Genomic DNA, 18,602 nt, shown 5'->3' with positions numbered 1-18,602 from the left:
ATCAAAAATATTAACATGGAAGTAGGATCTTTATTTTGTGAGGTGATCTGTTTATGCAATTTAAAATCCCAGATTAAGTTTCATGCAGTTTGGTCTTTAATTAATATCTGTTGAGGAAACTGTCAATGAAAATGCCTTATAAGTACTATTGCATTTCTAATTATTATTTTGCAGGATACTCTGGCCCTTATCTTTGACCCGGGTGCAGTAATTGCACCCTGTTTACCATACTCAGAATAAGGTCAGAGGTTGTTTATTTAATCGTTTTTGATGAGTAAGATTCTGACTAGTCACAGAGGAAGTGGAAAAGAATAAAATTTGAGAGCTTTCTATTGGAAAATACTCTCTAGATTACTGTTCCTAGCAAATAATGCAATTCAGCATGAATTCTAAGTATCTTCCTCCCTAGTGCTGAAGTATATAATCAGAAATATGTATGTCAATGGCCCTGTTGCTAGCATGGATTTGGAAGCTAGTGGCTTGTACAGTACAAGAGTTCATATTGTCCATGGTAGAACTAACACATTTTGGAATGATTCTAGCTAAAATCCATCCTCCAAATGTAATGCCACAAAACTCCTTGTTCAACTATTTAACGTGTCATCCTGTCATGACATATCCTGTCATTCATATGAGGAATTCAGAACACTAGCTATCTGCTTGCTACCTGTGTATTGCTGTAGTTTTCAATAAATATTTTTGTCAATTACTATAAGCCTCCTGCCAAAAAGGTGTGTTTCCTAATGGTGCATCATATGGTAAAAGCCTATTTTATCCTGACATCTCGTTCAGAAGATTTCACCTATAAACTGCCACTCAGTACACTCATTCCTGATAGACTGGGGTATTTCGTTCTGTACAATAGCTTATTTCCCCACACTATAAAAATAAGCATATGTATTTGCAAATGCAGATTTAATTATGCTGTACTTTTTCAAGGTTTTTTCTTGGGTTATGGATTACCTTCTACTTTGTATTTCTCTTCTGTATGACTACTTGTCTGACACAGGCTGTATCTCAGTTTGAAGAGCTGACTGTATTAACTTATGAGACCTCCTTATCTTGCACAAACACTTTCCTGCATATCCATACATACCCAAATTTTGAACTGCTTTTTAAAGTTGTTGCAATTTTGCCACCACACTTTATTGGTTACACACCTACTTGAACACGAATTCCGACTACATTTTGAGTCTGTAAAACTGATTCCTTTCTTCATCTGCTGGGTTTCCTACTAACTTCAAAGATAAATAGTCATTGCATTCTTCTCATTAGTGTTTTTTCTGACTTGATTTTCAATAGCTTTAATAGGAATATCCTCCTTCTCAAAATCTTTCATGACATTTTCTCTAATCGTTAATATAAACATTTTTCTACAGTATTCGGAGACTGTGAAAAATTCTCTTATTTTGTTTATACTTTCATGCTGGAGAAAGTTTATAGACTTTTTACAGAATGCAGTCGGTCTTTTATTTTGAGGACTTTGAAAATATGGCTTTCAACCTTCTTATCTTATATTCCTCAACAACTGCATCAGGGCTGAACTGATACAAGCTTATCTAATAGCTGATACAAACCAAGTTTAAATTGATGTAAAAATGGCAGTATTACCAAGCTGCTTCAGACCAAGCTTCTTCGGACCATGTATGCAAGAAGCTCCATTTAAATGTAACCAAAGCAGTACAAGTTCACAGACCCTGGAGACGTTTGAAAATTGTGACAGTTTTAATTCATCAGAACTCACTTTTTCTGTTAATAATATCAAATTTAAGTTTTCTGAGACTGATGTCATTGTAATCAGAGCTAAATGATATTTTGCGAACAAGGAAAAGAAAAACAAGCAAATATTTAACTCAAATACCAGAGATCATACCATTAATTGACAAATAGACAATACTGAATCCTCATTCACTGAATGTTTAAGCAGCTTTTTAGTTTATAATTTTTCTGCTATGTGAAAAACACTGGCAAACAGTATAATTTCGCTAGTTTCACGTAGATAAACCTACAGCATACTATTAGATTAGCTGAGCTAGCACCTTGTATCTCAGTCTCTTACACTTGATCCAGTTTCATCTGTCTTCAGACAAGTAATTTCTGGTTAAGGTTAACTGAAGGCCAGCTTTGAAAAATAATATATCCAGCTGTGACTCGAAAGCAGCAGTGGATAGAGAATCATAATTTCCCTTGGTAGTTTATCCCAGTGGTTAAAAACGTTCAGTCATAGACATACGTAACTTACTCTACTTTGAAGGTATCTGTGTGCATCTTCCAGTTTCTGGTTACATCTTTCTGTGCTAAAAGAAAAATCTCTTTAGTTATTTCTCCCCATGGCAGCAACTGTTTATGATAATCAAGTAAGCTTTCCATTTTCTTTTTGAGAAGCCAAATCAAGTTCTTTAACTCTGTTAATAGCAATTGAGAACTGCAAAAGATTTCAATTATTTGTTATGACTTTTTCATCTTCCTTCTGTTAAGTTTTCTGAATCTTTTTAAGAAATAGACCCTCCCAAAGTCTGTGTAGCATTTCAGTAATGATCTAATGTACAGATGTAAAATGACAACCCCACTTTTAGGCTATATCTCACTGATTATGTAATCAAATATCACATCAATTAGATTTCTTGCTGTGATTACTCCTCCAAAAGCTGGAGTTGCTTACCCACTACAATCCCAAGAGTCCTTCCGGAATTGTTGCTTTTCAGAAGATGGTCCCCAAACCTCTACCTTGCATTCTGTTCTCCAAGTTATAACTTTACAATTTTTACAAGGTCTAACTTGGCTACTTGATCCAGGCATTTCATTATTTTTACTCTGCCAGTGTCACCTGCAGAACTGCTAAGCAGTAAATGTATGTTTCCTTCTCAATCTTTAATAAAACTCTTGGATACTAAGTCTGATGCCAAGAGAAGCATGATATACTGTAAAGACATGCTGTCAATCTGAGCTGATTCTTCAGTGATGGCTGCTGTTTGTGATCAGTCTAGTTAACTATATTAATACTGTATAAATGTTACTTGGCACTATGTAAAACAGCTTACAAAATTATATAGCTATTACAGCTATACACTGATCAGCCAGACCTGCAGTCATCCCCAAAGAACGAAATCAAATTTGGTAACACCTATTTTCATAAAACTATATTGCCTGGCATCAGTAAAAGTCAGCAAAGCTGGACTGGTCTATAGCTATCTAAGTCCCTTATTTAATTATTTATATATACATGTGTATATATACATTTTTTTTTTTTTAATTTTATTTCTCCAAACGCTGACAAGTGAGTATCTGGCATTTTCCAAAATTTCCGTGACAAAGAAAATTTCCCAGCTACTCCAAGACACGTTAAATATGATTTTCATCAGGCCAAAAATACCTTCAAATAGGTTGTAAAACAGTTTCAGTGCAAGTTACCTGAGACAAGTTTTTAAGTGCTCATCCCAAGCTGAACTTTCCGTTTGTGTGTTTAATGGTAGACAAGTATTGCCTCCTCCTCCATGTCCTCCACATCTTCAATTGGGAGGAATAAATTACTGAAAATTTCTGCCCTTCTCCGTGTCATTACTATCAGTTGTTTCACCTCTGAGTTTTGATGTAAATGTTGTATAAGATGCAAAGCAGACTGGGATAAAATAAAAATTAAAAACATTAATTTCAATCTTTAATAAGTCCTTACTCATAGTATGGTGTATTGTATTACACACTTATTTAGGACTTTAAAGTTACACTGGCTAAATGTTCATTCTGCCAATGCTGTAATTTGAGTCTGAATTTTTTGAGTTCAGTAGTTCAAGTACATCTTTCTTTTTTGTCTTCCAGATTCCTGTTGCTGTGACACAGATAAGTTCAACCAACCACCCAGTGAAAGTGGGACTCTCAGATGCATTTGTGGTTGTGCACAGGATCCAGCAAATTCCCAGTAAGTAGTGTGTAGTAGTGCTAATGGTTTGGAGGCTGAGAAACAAGTATAAGCTGATTTCATTAAGGATGATTAGCTGCACAACAAATCACTTAGCTAATTTCAGCTTGTTAATTCAAGTGTAATTTTATTTGCTCGATAATTCCCAGTGTGGTTTTCTCCATCATTGTTTCTTTTGAGCTGATGTACTAAGTAAATAAAACTAAATAACCAGCCAAATAAAGTAAAATTTAAGTCTCAACTTTCAGAGTTATTCTATAAGATACTGTATCCAGAATGTCTCTTTATTCACGGTAGGGAAGCAATTTGTTCAGAAAAATTATCTGTATCCAAATGAAAATGAAAAACATATCCAGGCCAGATGTTCTTCATACTTTAAATTCTGAACATCGAATTCATATATACATTTTAGTGAGATGAAAAAAGAGAAAATGTTGTTATTAAATGCCATCTTGGACTCGCATAATTTTGGCAACAGTAATTGAAGGTAACAATTAAGGAAATCAAGTATGATTTCCTTAATGCTTTGTTTTAATGTACTGTGTCCAGAACCATTTGAGATTTTGTAGCCATCAGAGAGTATGTTTACTTTCCAGGTGTGCTGTTTTCATTAGCACATTTGGAGGCCTGTAGCTAGCTAGTGTTGTTCCCCAAGAGTCAGTACTGGATTCAGTGTTGTTCAACTTATTCATTAACGACCTGGACAATGGAACCGATTGTACGCTCAGCAAGTTTGTTGATGACACAAAGCTCGGAGGAGTGGTTGATACCCCAGAGGGCTGGAGGGCTGTGCTGCCATTCAGAGGGACCTTGGCAGGCTGGAGAGATGGGCAGTGAGGAACCTCATGAAGTTCAACGAGGGCAAGTGCGGGGTCCTGCACCTAGGGAGGAATAACCCCAAGCACCACTACAGGATGGGGGCTGATCTGCTGGAGAGCAGCTCTGCAGAGAGAGACCTGGGAGTCCTGGTGGACAGCAGGCTGACCATGTGTCTACTGGAGCGAGTTCAGAGAAGGGTCACTAAGATGACAGAGGACTGGAGCACCTGTCATATGAGGACAGGCTGAGAGAACTAGGGCTGTTTAGCCTGGAAAAGAGAAGACCGAGGGGATACCTAATTAACATATATAAATATCTGAGGGGAGGGTGTCGAGGGAGCCAATCTCTTTTCAGTTGTGCCCAGTGACAGAACAAGAGGCAACGGGCACAAACTGAAGCACAGGAAGATCTGCCTGAATATGAGAGGGCACTTCTTTACTGTGAGGGTGACAGAGTACTGGAACAGGTTGCCCAGAGAGGCTGTGGAGTCTCCGTCTCTGGAGATACTTAAAACCCGCCTGGATGCCATCCTGCGCAAGGTGCTCTAGGTGATCCTGCTTGGCAGGAGGGGTTGGACTAGATGATCTTCAGAGGTCCCTTCCAACCTTGGCCATTCTGTGATATGAGCAAATTTTCTAGGTACAATTTTTGATGAATCCCTAACAGCAGGGTGCAAATGGATGGAGCTGAATTTGAACAAGCTTCCAAGGACCAAGTACAGGCATGTTGCCGTAAAGAGAACCTTGATAGAGGTGTAGCATAGATGAGGTCGATGCAGATCATCTTTAAGACAGCCTGCAGATGGGGCTGATACTGAAGTTGCAAGTACCATTGTCTCTCTCAACTCATCCTACCCCCTCTACATCAGATTTAAACTGCCTTTGATATTGGGAGGCATAAATCTCATCACATGAGATTACCCTGCTATGAGGAAAATGGAAAGTTTCAGTACCATCTGTTGCATGTTGTGAACTCAGTGTAGTGTGAAGAAGGTTGGCATGTCCGGATTTCACTGAACAGATCAGATCTTAGAAGAAATTTGGTTCAAAAGTATGGTAGATGTGATCTGCCTAAGGCTGCATGGATTGCTTTTGAGTACTTAGGAACAAATGATACCAGGCAACTGCTTCTATCCATTTGTGTGATGTTCATAAGTGAACGATCTGAATATTTCTGTGAATTTTCAGCTTATAAAAGCTCCTCAGATGAATTCAGGTGAAAATTGGTTTGATTTGTGGAAATGGTTTGTGAGAATAGTCACACAGAAATTCAGTGCAAGGCATGTAAGTAGCAAGCAGACTGTTTGTCATCAGAACTCCATTGTTAAACAACACTAAAAGGACTTTTCTTAGGTTTACATATTTTGTAAAATTTATGATGTACGTAAATCTTTATTCTAGTTTGAATGTTTCTTTCTGTAAAAATATTTCTGACATGCACTTTGTTTTACTACTAGTACATAATGTTGCATTTGATGAATATGTAGTTATTTACCTGTCTTCTGGTTTTAGTATTTCTGTCAACTTTCTTGTCACATGACACTATCTGCTAAGTGAAGTGACTCTAATTACCAGAAAATCTGTATAGTGTTTCATCTTACGTTTTTGTTTTGTTTTGTTTTTATTAAGTTACATTAAGAAGTGCCAGATGAGAAAAACAGAACATGGGTAAAGAGTCTGAAACATGCCTCTACAAGAACTGTTTTAATAGCATTATTCCCACATTACTGTAATGCACTCCGTTGCTCAACAACTGGTTCTGTGAATGGTGGTAATCTGTGATTATTTTGCTAGTTTACAACAAAAATACATTTCATTACAGCAAAAATTCATTACAGCTAGTATTAATCAAGAGAACCATTGGTTTTCGGTAGATTTTCCTGAAGCCAAATTGTGGTTTCAATGAAACAAGTTTATATTAGTAAGTACAGGCAACATAACACCCTGACAGAACACCAAATAATGTTGGCCCATGGACAGCCAGTGTCAGATGCTCTTTAAATATGCATGTTCTTCCATTCCTGTTTTTCAGAGGTGTTGAATCAATGATGGCAGTAATCTGTTACTGAAAAACTGATATGACAGAATTGTTTTACTTTTAGTTAGCTCTTTAAGACAATGGAAGACTATAAACTGCTGTTTGTATCTCCCAACGGAAGGAAAAGATAGTATATCTATTAGTTCTTGCTTAACACTTTAACAAAGACTTTTCCCTCAAGTGGAATTCAATTTCCCTTCTATGTTTATTCATAGTTATAGGGGGGGGAACAAAAAACTATTTCTACATGTTTGAGTTTTGTGAGCTATTTTTGTATGTGTCTTACATTTGAAAAGGAAAGATTCATCAAATGCAACACAAGCGTATTTGAACAAAAGCATCCTCTCAATTCATTACCTGTATAATATTTTCTTGTTAGAATATATTGCTATTAGAATCCCTACTATTCTAATCCGTACTAATCCTGCTATTAGAATCCCTACTAGACTATTAGAATCCCTACTAGAAAATGAAACCACTACTCTGACTTAGCAGTGTAAGACTAAATCCACTTACTTTTAGACAAGTGAAAACTAATTGCAAGGTAAGTATTTTTCCCGTTCAAGACACTAGGGAGAAATACTCTTGCTTCCTAATGTCAGTTTAGCCTATCCTAAGGCACGTGTCTAAGGTCACTGTGTTCAGTTGACCTTTGGATGTGCTTGTTGCTCGCAACTGACAAAGAAAACCTAGACTACCTTAGACTGAGTTATACATCAGAATAGATGTATAATTAGATCAGGTAGAATTGTATAAAATGAATACCATTGGCACTAATATCATGGCTTTGTTTTTGTTGCTTGGAAGACAGAAAGATGAAGGTTACTTGGAGAGTTTCTTTCACTATGTCTTGGATCTGAAGTGATTCAATATTTTTCTTAATAATGGTAACAAGTAGAAGTATGTAATAAGTTTTGCAACAAGCAGTTGTGAGGTATCAGGAATGTGATCATAAATATCAATATTTTGAGAAAAAAAAAGCTGATTTTGGAATAGAAACAGAATAAAAGTTGATAGGAAAAATGAGTGAGAGCTTTTTATCACAATTCCTGCTATAGGGGGAAATTACTGTTATATCTGAAATGGTATAAAAGGAAAAAAATCTAGGTGTACAAGTTAATCACATGATGGCAATAAATTACACATCTGATGAGATAAATGTGTGTGATACTAGGAAGTTTCACGAAGACATTTATAATTACAATAGAAATTGAGAGAAAGGGTACAGTGGGACGAGTTTTTCTGAAATACTTACCAATATGATTCAGCTCCATAAACATGTCTAGGTATGAAAGGAGTAAGAATAATTTATACAAAAAGACATTTCTAAAAACTGGGAAAAAAAAAACATCAGGCAAAGGAGCATAATGGTGGTTTGACAATTAAAAGCCATTTCAAAATTTTTCGATCAATAAAGCCCTATTTAAAAAAAAAAATCCTAAAAAGAGTAATAAAGACAAGATTCAAACTCATTCTCAGACAGAGCTACATAATTTTATGAAATTATGAGGGTTCATATGATGTGGTTATTGTTGAGAAAAAGGAAAGTGAGAATGTCTCTTGCCTCCTTGATAAATAGAAGCCACAGAAATAGAGATCTGAGAGTGCTGGGAGGATGGGGGTTGATAATTTCAATAAGGAACTACGGGAAAGAATAACAGTATTTATTGTGGTGCTTTGAGACTATTGTTGGAATAAAGTGAGATGAAAAGCTCAAATTTGTAAGAAACAAGTTTTGTTTTGGCAGATTGTGGAACAAAGTTTGTGTTTTGTTCCAGAAATGTATCTTGAACTTACTTTAAAACTTCAAAATGCCTTAGAATGGTATGGAGAATGGATGGAGAACAAAGGATGATAAATCATCTTGGATAGCCATCAATAAATATGTTTCCAAAGGGTTTGGAATTAATTTGAACCAGTGTAAGTGTCCAGAAGTCTGTCACAGACATAACAGAAAAATCCTTTTTACTTCAAAGGAAATTACATTTGTAGTTTCAGGATAGTGTAAGTGAGAGTTTTTTCTTTGCACAAAAATGAAGAATATCTTTCTAGGTGAACTGAGGTAATAAACATTATCCATGTGTTTTTTCCATTGTTCAGCCAGCTGAAAGTCTCCTACTAGAGTGCTTTCTTTTGAGACACAGTAAATTGCTCAATGTTAGAGCACTAATCATTACAGACCTTCATCAAAAAAGTCTTCAACTATTATGGAGTTTCTCACATTTCCATTCTTTCCTGTCTACAAAATAAAAAGGAATAGATATTCTGTCATTATCAACATGACTTCATGTTGTGAAAGTAAAAGACTTATGTGCAAAATTATTTATTTGGCTTAATTCACTTCCTGTCACAAGGGTTATCTTTGGAAATTTAAACAACAGACATTTGCAATTATAATTTTGCAACCTAGGTCACTACTGCTCAGTAGAATGTGTAGTTATGGCATGCTAGATTTTGCTAAGCAAAAAGACACTAAGCTTTTCTATTAATGATAAAATTAAACTTAATTGGTAATTCTGTTGTTTAAAGCACAGGGTGGTATAGTGAGCTATGTAGTGATTTCTCTCTGCTGAATTAAATACATTTCATTTATTTGTTTTCTGTTGGTCCTGTAGTTTCTTCCTGGGCAGGAGGGAAAAAAAAATCCAAAAATATTTTTAATTTTTCAATGCGATAATATATATTTTTTTCAATTTTCATAGCCTCATGTTCACAAATACATGAGCAGTTCTAGGGGGAACTGCTAGTAAAGCACGTCTTGTATTTACCTTTACAGTTGTTGGAGTACCTTTAAAGGTCTGCAAAGACTTGCTTTTCAAAAGTTCTTCTGACCATCTTTAGTGCACTTTGTATGCTCAACATTCTAAATTTCAGTATAATAGTCAATATATAGTCTCAGTATAATAGGTCAGCATATAGTTGATTTTTTTTAAGTAAACTTGGAAGATTTAGAATGTTTTATTACATTTTTTTCAGACATGCCACCCAAAACATTAACAACAATTTTAAAAATAATTCTGAAATTAAAATTCTAAAGCCAGACAAACCTAATTCATTCTGAGGAGAAGGGAAAAATATGTTTTTGATCAGCCATTTCATTTAAAAAATGCACTTTAATCAGGACTGAAAAGAATCATCTTGAAGAATCAAAAGCAAAATGAAATTTCTGAACTTTCTGAAATTGAGGACATTGAGAATTTCATGCCTGTTTTTATTAATATGCTTCCATATAAAAAGGCTCTACAGTAACACCCCTTTTATCTGTCCCTGAAATAATATAGATACATAAATTTTGTTGTGTTATCTTTTAAGAGTTAGAGTATGAAGCTAGGAGATTTTTGAAAAGTGGCTTTCTGCCTATTTTCTATTTTTGCATTTTTACCTTGATTTGCTACTGTTGCTTATATATACAAGTTTTCCTTTTCAAGCCAGTATGTGATATAATTTTGTGATAAAATATTGATGCAGTTTTGGCAATGTGCATTATATATATATATATATATGTACATACATGTAACTAATATATAGATGCATATGCTTTTGCATAGTCTGGAAGTGCTTTAGAATAAATGGTAATGTGTGAAGGGAAGAGGATTTTTGCCTGAAACCAAGGTTAGCAAGAAGAGTCCTAAATTCTGAGCAGCAAAATGGAAAATCAGATCCATCAGTTTCAGAGAAAAGTTTCTGCTTCTTCCAGATAATTCAAGGAAAGTGAGACAGGCTCTGGCCTTCTGCTTCTCATTTGTCTGATAAATTATAAGGACCACCCTGATTTCTTTTCCTGAAAACACTTGTACATTAATTATTTTTCCTGTTATAATTATTTTTCCTTTTTATAAGACATTAAGAAGATTTAATGGACATTTTCCAGTTAGACAAGACCATGAATAGTGAAGGGATAGCAGCTTTACTTATTCTGTCAGCAAGCCTTCTCTCCTCCCTTTTCTTCAGCATCTTCCCTGCATCAGGAACCTTAGCCCTGTCCCACTGCCACCACCTTTTCTTCCCTGTTCCTTTTAATTTCTCATCTTTTCTCAGTCATCTATGGAATTTCCTTCCTCGTCCTTCTTTTGGTCACCTATGGTGTCATTTGCTTTCCTTTTTGTGACTCACAAGATCTCTCTTTAATTTCCTGACCATCTCTCTTCCCCTAGTCCTCCCTTTCCTTAAGGGTCACTACAGTTCTCTCCTTTGTGTTTTTTCCCTCTTGTCTTTCAACTAGCTTTTTATTGTGCATGAAGAAAAAAAAAAAAAAGAAAAAAAAAGAAAAAAAAAAAAACATTAGTTGCAACCTAACATTTTATTTTAGCAATGAACAAACCCTCCAGTAATCTTACCAAAACTGCATTATTTTCCATCAGAGCACAAAATATACTGATAAAATGAAAGGTCCTGCATGCCTTTTTTACCTCAGTCTTTACCAGCAAGACTGGCTTTCAGGAATCCAATGTCCCAGAAACCAGGACACAAGGCTAAAGCCAGGAATATGTACCCTTGGTGGAAGAGAATAAAGTTAGAGAATACTTAAGCAAAGTGGACATTCATAATCCATGGGCTAACATACTTCTCTTTATCTTCAGTGTTTTTAGCATTGTCATGCACTGGATGAAAGTGTCTGTGACCTCAGTTTTTTGGGAAGCCAGAAACTCCTTATGTCTTGCAAACCCTGCAGGGAGTCTGCTAGGGAAGATTCAGAGTAAGCAAGGTTATAGCACATCAGTCAGTACCACTACTGATGAACTAGAGTTCGGTTAAAATGCTGGCACCCACAATTTTAATTTATGTATTCGGTTTTTTGTGTGTGTTGTTTGTTGTTTTTTTTTGGGGGGTGGGAGGATAGGGGAGACAGAATAATACAGATTTCTGTGGAAACAAGTTAGAGGCTTCAGCATTGGCAGGAGTTCATTTCAAACACATTTTCTGATCACTGATTTGGCAGGTGCTTTTGAAGGTCTTACCATCCTGGGAGCACAGACCTCTCACTGCTGGCAAGAGATTTTCTCCACCCCAGCACAAGATTAGCTTTGTCTTGAAAATCCTTTCTCTCCAGTGGGCTTGAAGGACATAGCTAAGTACAAGGCATTTGTTAGGGGAAATGTTTGGCACACCCCAATATCTGTCCTTTATCCAGTCAGAATGACTTTGTAGGTCATTCTAGCTCAATTATAGGTACACTTCAGACCAAGAGAGAAATCCTCTATCAGAAAGGGTTAAGCCTCAAATTTGGGTCAGCCTCAAATAAATGGCAGGAGGAAGTGCTTGACAATAGGCCTGCTTTGGAGCTAAGTAGAAATATGATTGTCAAGCCAGATCCTACCTACCTATGTCTGGGAGCTTATGCAGTGAAGGAGGACAAAGAAGCTGCTTCCCAAGCAGCAACTTTGGCCAACTCAGGAGAGTTATCTCACCCAACCTCAGCACAGCTTCTTCATCCTCCAAGATTCCCCCTGCTTATTCCAGCTGATACCAGTAGTTCGATGTTTCATGGGGTTTTTGTTTGTTTGTTTGTTTTTTGTATGCAGTGAGGGGTATTCTCAAACTTTTACAGGTTGGCCATTTGTCTTTTCCTAGAAAGCCTTGTACCCTTATGACAAGAGGCACCTTAGGCTTGGGACCTTACATCATTTTTTCTCTTCCTTTAAGAATTAATATTTGTTATTTTGCTGATTTTAGTTGAGGTTCCATTTTCCGTCTGAAAAATGCCTGCAACATCCTACCAGGAGACTGTGAAAATACTTATGTTTTGGTGCTATGTAGTTGCATACCAGCTGGGGAATTACTTCAAGCTGCAGAAACACAGCCTTTATACCAAGCAGCAAGGTGTGTCTTATGCATACAAGCCTAGCAGCACAAAAACCCATCAAAGATTGAGTTTGTGGCAGTCTTTAATTCCTTTTCTTCTGTTGCATATAGACTCAAACCAGATTGAACAGAGTAACCTGTTAATCCTTTGTGCGTAAACTCTTATTCCTCTCTGGCATCATTCCACGGAGGTCACAGATTATATTTAGCATTGATTTCACTTGAAGTTCAGCAGACCTTCAAAAAGAACATAATTGGCAAATGATTTTGAATCCAAGACATCAGAAAAACATTATTATTTTGTTAGATGGGCAGTAATGGTGTGCAATTTTAATTTACAAATGTGTTAGTTTGCCAGTCTGCATTGCAGCCAGACACTTAAAATCTGGAATACTGAAAATAAATGATAGGATAGTGATCTGGAAACCAGTGTTTATGTGTTTTTTCACACTTACCCTGTTCTTAGGTCCTACAGTTTTCTATGTATTCAAAGCCCATAGGAACAGTGCATTGACTGTATTGAATTTCTGCTTTCAGAAACTTAGGTGCAGTTAGCTTGTGTAAAGATTATGCATTACAATGCCTGTTTAGGAAGACTTGTCTTGCCGTCTTTACTATAATTTTATAATACGAAAAAAAATGTTTTGGTGCATTTAGATATGAGCTAGCTTGTAGCTAACAAATTTGATTAAGCAATGAATTTCTGTTTGTTTGTACATCTTGACAGTAACTGACAAAGTGAGCATATAAAGCATTTCTCTTAAGTATATAAGCTGAAAAATGTCTTAGGAAAGTAAGCATCTGAAATATACCCTAAAATGCCTGACAGTATGCTCAGAATTTCTACCTAAATGAACAAATAAGATGCTTGAGAGCTCACTCAGCAATTTTGTAATCCTTTACCAGGAATAGGTACCTATTTAGTCAGCACTGATGATTTCTCAAGTGGGAAGGAAAAAAAAAAAAACAACACCCTATTTATAGCTTTAACATGTTTCTCCAAAATGTGTAAAGTTAAAAATTTATCCTTGAGGAAGATTGGTGCCATGTACACCTAAGGCACAGTGAGCAATCATTACATCCGCTATTTTTCACAATCTGCAGACTGCAAAATAATAAAATATGTTGTTTTTTTTCCTGGTAGATGTCCGTAGAAGAACAATTTATGAATACCACAGGGTGGAACTGCAGATGTCAAAGATCACCAACCTGTCAGCTGTTGAAATGATACCTCTTCCAAGTAAGTAAAACAAAACATGGGCAGAAGCCAGATCTGGGGCAACCTCATTTACAACACACACACAATTTAAAGTATTTTGTTTTATCTGTGAACTTGGAGTTATGGACAGATTCATTTATCCTCTCTCAAATTTATTCCTATCTGGATGATGCATTATCTAATGCATCCTCATGTATCACAAGTTAGTTTATAGGCATATAGCTCCCAGTAGGTTATGAATGAAATCTGTGTCAAATCATTTTTTTCAGAAGAATGCTTATATTTGTTTCTTCAAGAAAAAATAACATTTTTTCATGCTTGCAAGGCAAACACAAATACTGCTGTGTACTGTGCATCCCATCTCAAAGGAACATCCCCAAATGCATTTTGCAATTCATCTGTTTTTTCAGTCCAAGGTAAAACTACATTGTTTAGAAATATCTGGGTTTAAACCACCAGTTATAGTATTGTGAAAAAAAAAAATGGAAACAGTCTTTTTCCTTTTTTCTAATCCAATTATAGTCCTTGCATGCTTTCCTGATAGTCTTACTATCTGTGTAGGTCTGAACGTTAACAACACCCAGGAACTCTGGAGCCAGAGAACAAAAATTTAAGGAAATACTTAATACTATTCAGAAAGATATATTAAAAAAAAAAAAAAAGCAATGAAGCTGAAAGAGCTGTTGTGGAAATGAGATTACATTTACAAATGGAATACAAATGAAATCCTACAAATAGAATGTACCTCTGTGCATATGGTTGTGCACTGCATTGTAATAGGTTGGGTTTAGTGTGTTATTTTGAACATCTTAGAACCTACTCATTCCCTAAATATATACTATCTGAAGATGTATCCTTTTCTTATACCTTTTGTGAGACTAATGTGGTAATTTTTGTTTGTTTATCTGCTTCCTAGCTTGTCTCCAGTTTAACAGCTGTGGTCCTTGTGTCACTGCCCAGATTGGCTTCAACTGCAGCTGGTGCAGTAAACTCCAAAGGTAAAGAAAAATATATATTTTTTTTATATGGGTATGCAGATGTGATCAATGGATATCCAAAAATATTCCCAATAGGTTACTCAGTACAGGGGGATGTTATGTTTTATATACACGCATTCATGTGGATATAAACCTCAGTTGTGATCACTAGCCACACATCATTGTCCTGTTTCATTTCAGCAAAGAAATTAAGCAACAAAGGTCAAAGCAGTTGTCTTAGAAGTTAAGCCCTTGTTCCTATTTCCTTAACCCCACTTTAAAATTCTTTTGAAGGACTCCGCAAGAAGTAGAAATCACAATAAAATTCATTTTTTCTACCTGTATCCATTGCTTCATCAAAAATAATTTAACCACAAAGAGGTATGGGGTGGCAATGTAACTATAAAAACATGCTTGTTCTCTTCACAGTAGGGAGACTGACACATCCAGAGACTCAGATCCTTTTCTCTTTTAACTTCTTATCATACTTAGTGGTCACATTGGGTCTCTTCAGCCTCTCACTGCCACATTTTATGACAAGGTGACCCACTTGATGAGGGAAAGGCTGTGGATTTGGTCTACGTAGACTTTAGTAAAGCTTTTGGCACCGTTTCCCACAGCATTCTCCTGGAGAAACTGTCTGCTCATGGCTTGGTCAGGTGTATGCTTCACTGGGTAAAAAGGCAGAAATTGTGGTGAATGGAGTTAAATCCAGTCGGAAGCTGGTCACTAGAGGTGTCCCACAGGGCTCAGTACTGGAGACAGTTCTCTTCAACATCTATATCAATGATCTGGATGAGGGGATCAAGTGAACCCTCAGTTTGTAAATGACGCCAAGTTAGGTGCAAGTGTCGATCTGCCCAAGGGTAGGAGGGTTCTGCAGAAGGATCTGGGTAGGCAGAACAATGGGCTGAGGCCAACTGTATGAGGGTCAACAAGGCTAAGTGCCGGGTCCTTCACTTGAGGCACAATAACCTTATGCAGTGCTAGAGGCTGGGGGAAGAGTGGCTGGAAAGTTGCACAGCAGAAAAGGACCTGGAAGTATTGGTCAATAACTGGCTGAATATGAGTCAGCAGAGTGCTCAGGTCAGCATCCTGGCCAACAGCATCCTGGCTAGTATCAGTAGTAGTGTGGCCAGCAGGACTAGGAAAGTTATTGTTCCTCCGTACTCAGCTCTGGTGAGGCCACACCTCGACTACACCTGTGTTCAGCTTTGGGCCCCACACTACAAGGACATCGAGGTACTTGAGCATGCCAAGAGATGGGCAATGAAGCTGGTGAAGGGTCTAGAGGACAAGTCTTAAGAGGAGCAGATGAGGCAGATGGGGTTATTTGACCTAGAGAAAAGGAGGCTCAGGGACGACCATATCATTCTCTGCGATTACCTTAAAGGAGGTTGTAGTGAGGTGGGGTTTGATCTCTTCTCCCAAGCAACAAACAATGGGACAAGAGGAAATGGCCTCAAGTTGCACCAGGAGAGATTTAGGTTGGGTATTAGGAGAAATTTTTTTACTGAAAGGGTTGTGCTGCATTGGAACAGGCTTCCCGGGGACATAGTCGAATCACCATCCCTTGAGGTATTTAAAAGATCTGTAATGTGGTGTTTAGTGATATAGGTTAGTGGTAGACTTTGTAGTCCTAGGTTAATAGTTAGACATGATGATCTTAGAGCTCTTTTCCAACCTAAATGACTCTATGATTCACGAGGACAGTCAAGTCAGTAGTACAAATGATTTAGACTGTGGAGAAGCTGGAGCACAGACGGTAAAATGGAAATTCTGCAGCTGTAACCTTTACAAAAAGTTCTTCTGTTACTGACTTTCATTGATCTTCATGAAATGAATCTTCATAGCATGAATTTATTTAACACTGGTCCTCAGACACAAAATGCAGTACCATAATGGCTATGTATCATTGTGTTTTTCAACCTCAGTGACTAGGTTCAGAAATCTTCTGTATAAAGTGGATGCATAATGAAAGGAGAAAAAGGGTATTAGCATTCTAAAATAGTGTAATGATTTGATACCATGTTGAAGAACTGAAAAATAGATGATGAACAAGATATGATATTAAGAACTTGGGGTCATTTTTATTATGTTTTCTTAAGCTTCAGCTCTCATAATAAGTAATGTGATAAGTCACTCTTGTTCTCAGTGTTTTGCAAGAAGCTCTTTTGTGTGGAATTGAAGCTTAAGTTGCAAAACATATCAAACATCTTCAAGGATAAGTGTAGTTGTAGAGAACCTTTCCAAGCAAGCATGAACAGATCTTGTTTACTATAGCCAATTTCTTGCTTTCATGCGTTGCTTGGTTCTCCTATTAATAAATGTTGTAGCACTATCTGTTAGAAGAGTCTGTTACTTTGTAGCCAGGGTTCTCATTTCTGTTTAGATAAATTTATTTATAGCAAGTAAAATTTGAAGAGATTATAAGGTTCAGACCTCTTATGGAGATCTGGCAAACCCCAAGATCCTTTGTTTTCTTCTGTAGTTTCTGAAGAACTGATTTTCCCAAGTTCTGGAATTACAGTTTTGTTCACTGAGGCACAAATTCACTGTGGAGAACAGAAAGGGTTTTATACTTCACCATTAGCAGGACGCAACATCAAGCATGTAGTTGCACTGTTTCTCTCCATGTATTCAGATGAATTCGTGGCTACCCATTCGTAATTGGCAAGATGCAATTTCCTCCTGAAAACCATACAGTCTCAACACACCTATTTCTATTCAATTAAAGTCCACATGAAAAAAGTCTTGCTCTTTTTTCCCTGTGAAGATCACACAGCAATCAAAGATGAACCTACTGTGAAGCAGTCTTGCTCTGTTTCCCAGAAACAGTCAACTCCACACTGTAGCACTGTTGTACCTTTGATGATATGCAGCAGATAGACTGGACAGCTTTATTGCTGTTAGTTATACCATTACTAACTGTATTGAGACTGTAATTTCATGCAGGCTGTATTCAGACATCATTTGACCAGCAGCAAAAGCAGGAACTGGAATTAATTCCTTTTTTTTTTTTTAAAAAAAAAAAAAAAAAAAAGTATAGATCCAGAAAAGCAAACTAAGATCATGCATCTGCACAGAAATTGTAGTAGTTTAAAAACAGTCATACTGTCCAACTTGTTTCTATAAGGATGAGTGATAGTAAGCTGGGCTTAAGCAAATGCAGGAATGCGTATAGAATCACAAAATAATTCATATTGGAAGAACCTGCTAGAGGTCATCCAGTCCAACCACCTGCTCAAATCGGGGTCAGCTGTGAGCTCAGACCAGTTTGCTCAATACTTGAATTAGCTGGGTCTTGAAAACCTTTAAGGGTGATCCCCTGAACACCTTATTTTTATACTAGATTTACACCTTATTTTTAAAACTCTTATTTTCTACACTACTATGGCTGTGGTAACAATGCCTGTCTCAGGCCCTGTTGCCTTTCTTGTCCCTCTTCAGCTTCTGAAAAAAAGAGCAACTTATTTCAACTAATTCAGTTCCACAGAAAAACAGATCTGAAATAATAAGTGGAAGCAAAGTTTGTGAAAAGGGGCAACTTGCTTCCCAAAATGTGAAAATTGAGCACCATTTTAGTTAGGGTATATTACGGTCTAGGTTTGTTGTGATGAAAATTCATTCCTGTCAGCTTTGATAATTTTGTGTTTCCTACAATACTCTCACCTGCATTCTTGTCCAGTGCCTCTCTTCTTTTATCTTGCTGTTCCTCCACGTGTTCTTTCACCTTAGGTACTTATAGAAAAATCTTTATTTCATTGCTCAGTTTAGATATCTGGATCACTACAAAGTGCTCAATCATTTATTTCAGTAACACGTTGTTTTT

General features: G+C 36.7%; 1 protein-coding gene across 1 annotated transcript in view; it reads left to right on the top strand.

The window, feature by feature from the left end:
• PLXDC2 (plexin domain containing 2) overlaps positions 1–18,602 on the top strand; it is a 269,462-nt gene that overhangs the window by 208,641 nt on the left and 42,219 nt on the right. Inside the window, exons 7-9 of the mRNA XM_035545164.2 lie at positions 3,817–3,916; positions 13,719–13,814; positions 14,710–14,791. Of these exons, the coding sequence (XP_035401057.1) occupies positions 3,817–3,916; positions 13,719–13,814; positions 14,710–14,791 (278 nt within the window). The remainder of the gene's footprint in view (positions 1–3,816; positions 3,917–13,718; positions 13,815–14,709; positions 14,792–18,602) is intronic.

Source organism: Cygnus atratus, chromosome 2 (genome assembly GCF_013377495.2).
Source record: "Cygnus atratus isolate AKBS03 ecotype Queensland, Australia chromosome 2, CAtr_DNAZoo_HiC_assembly, whole genome shotgun sequence".
Classification (NCBI taxonomy): domain Eukaryota; kingdom Metazoa; phylum Chordata; class Aves; order Anseriformes; family Anatidae; genus Cygnus; species Cygnus atratus.
This window is presented reverse-complemented; position numbering and strand designations above follow the sequence as displayed.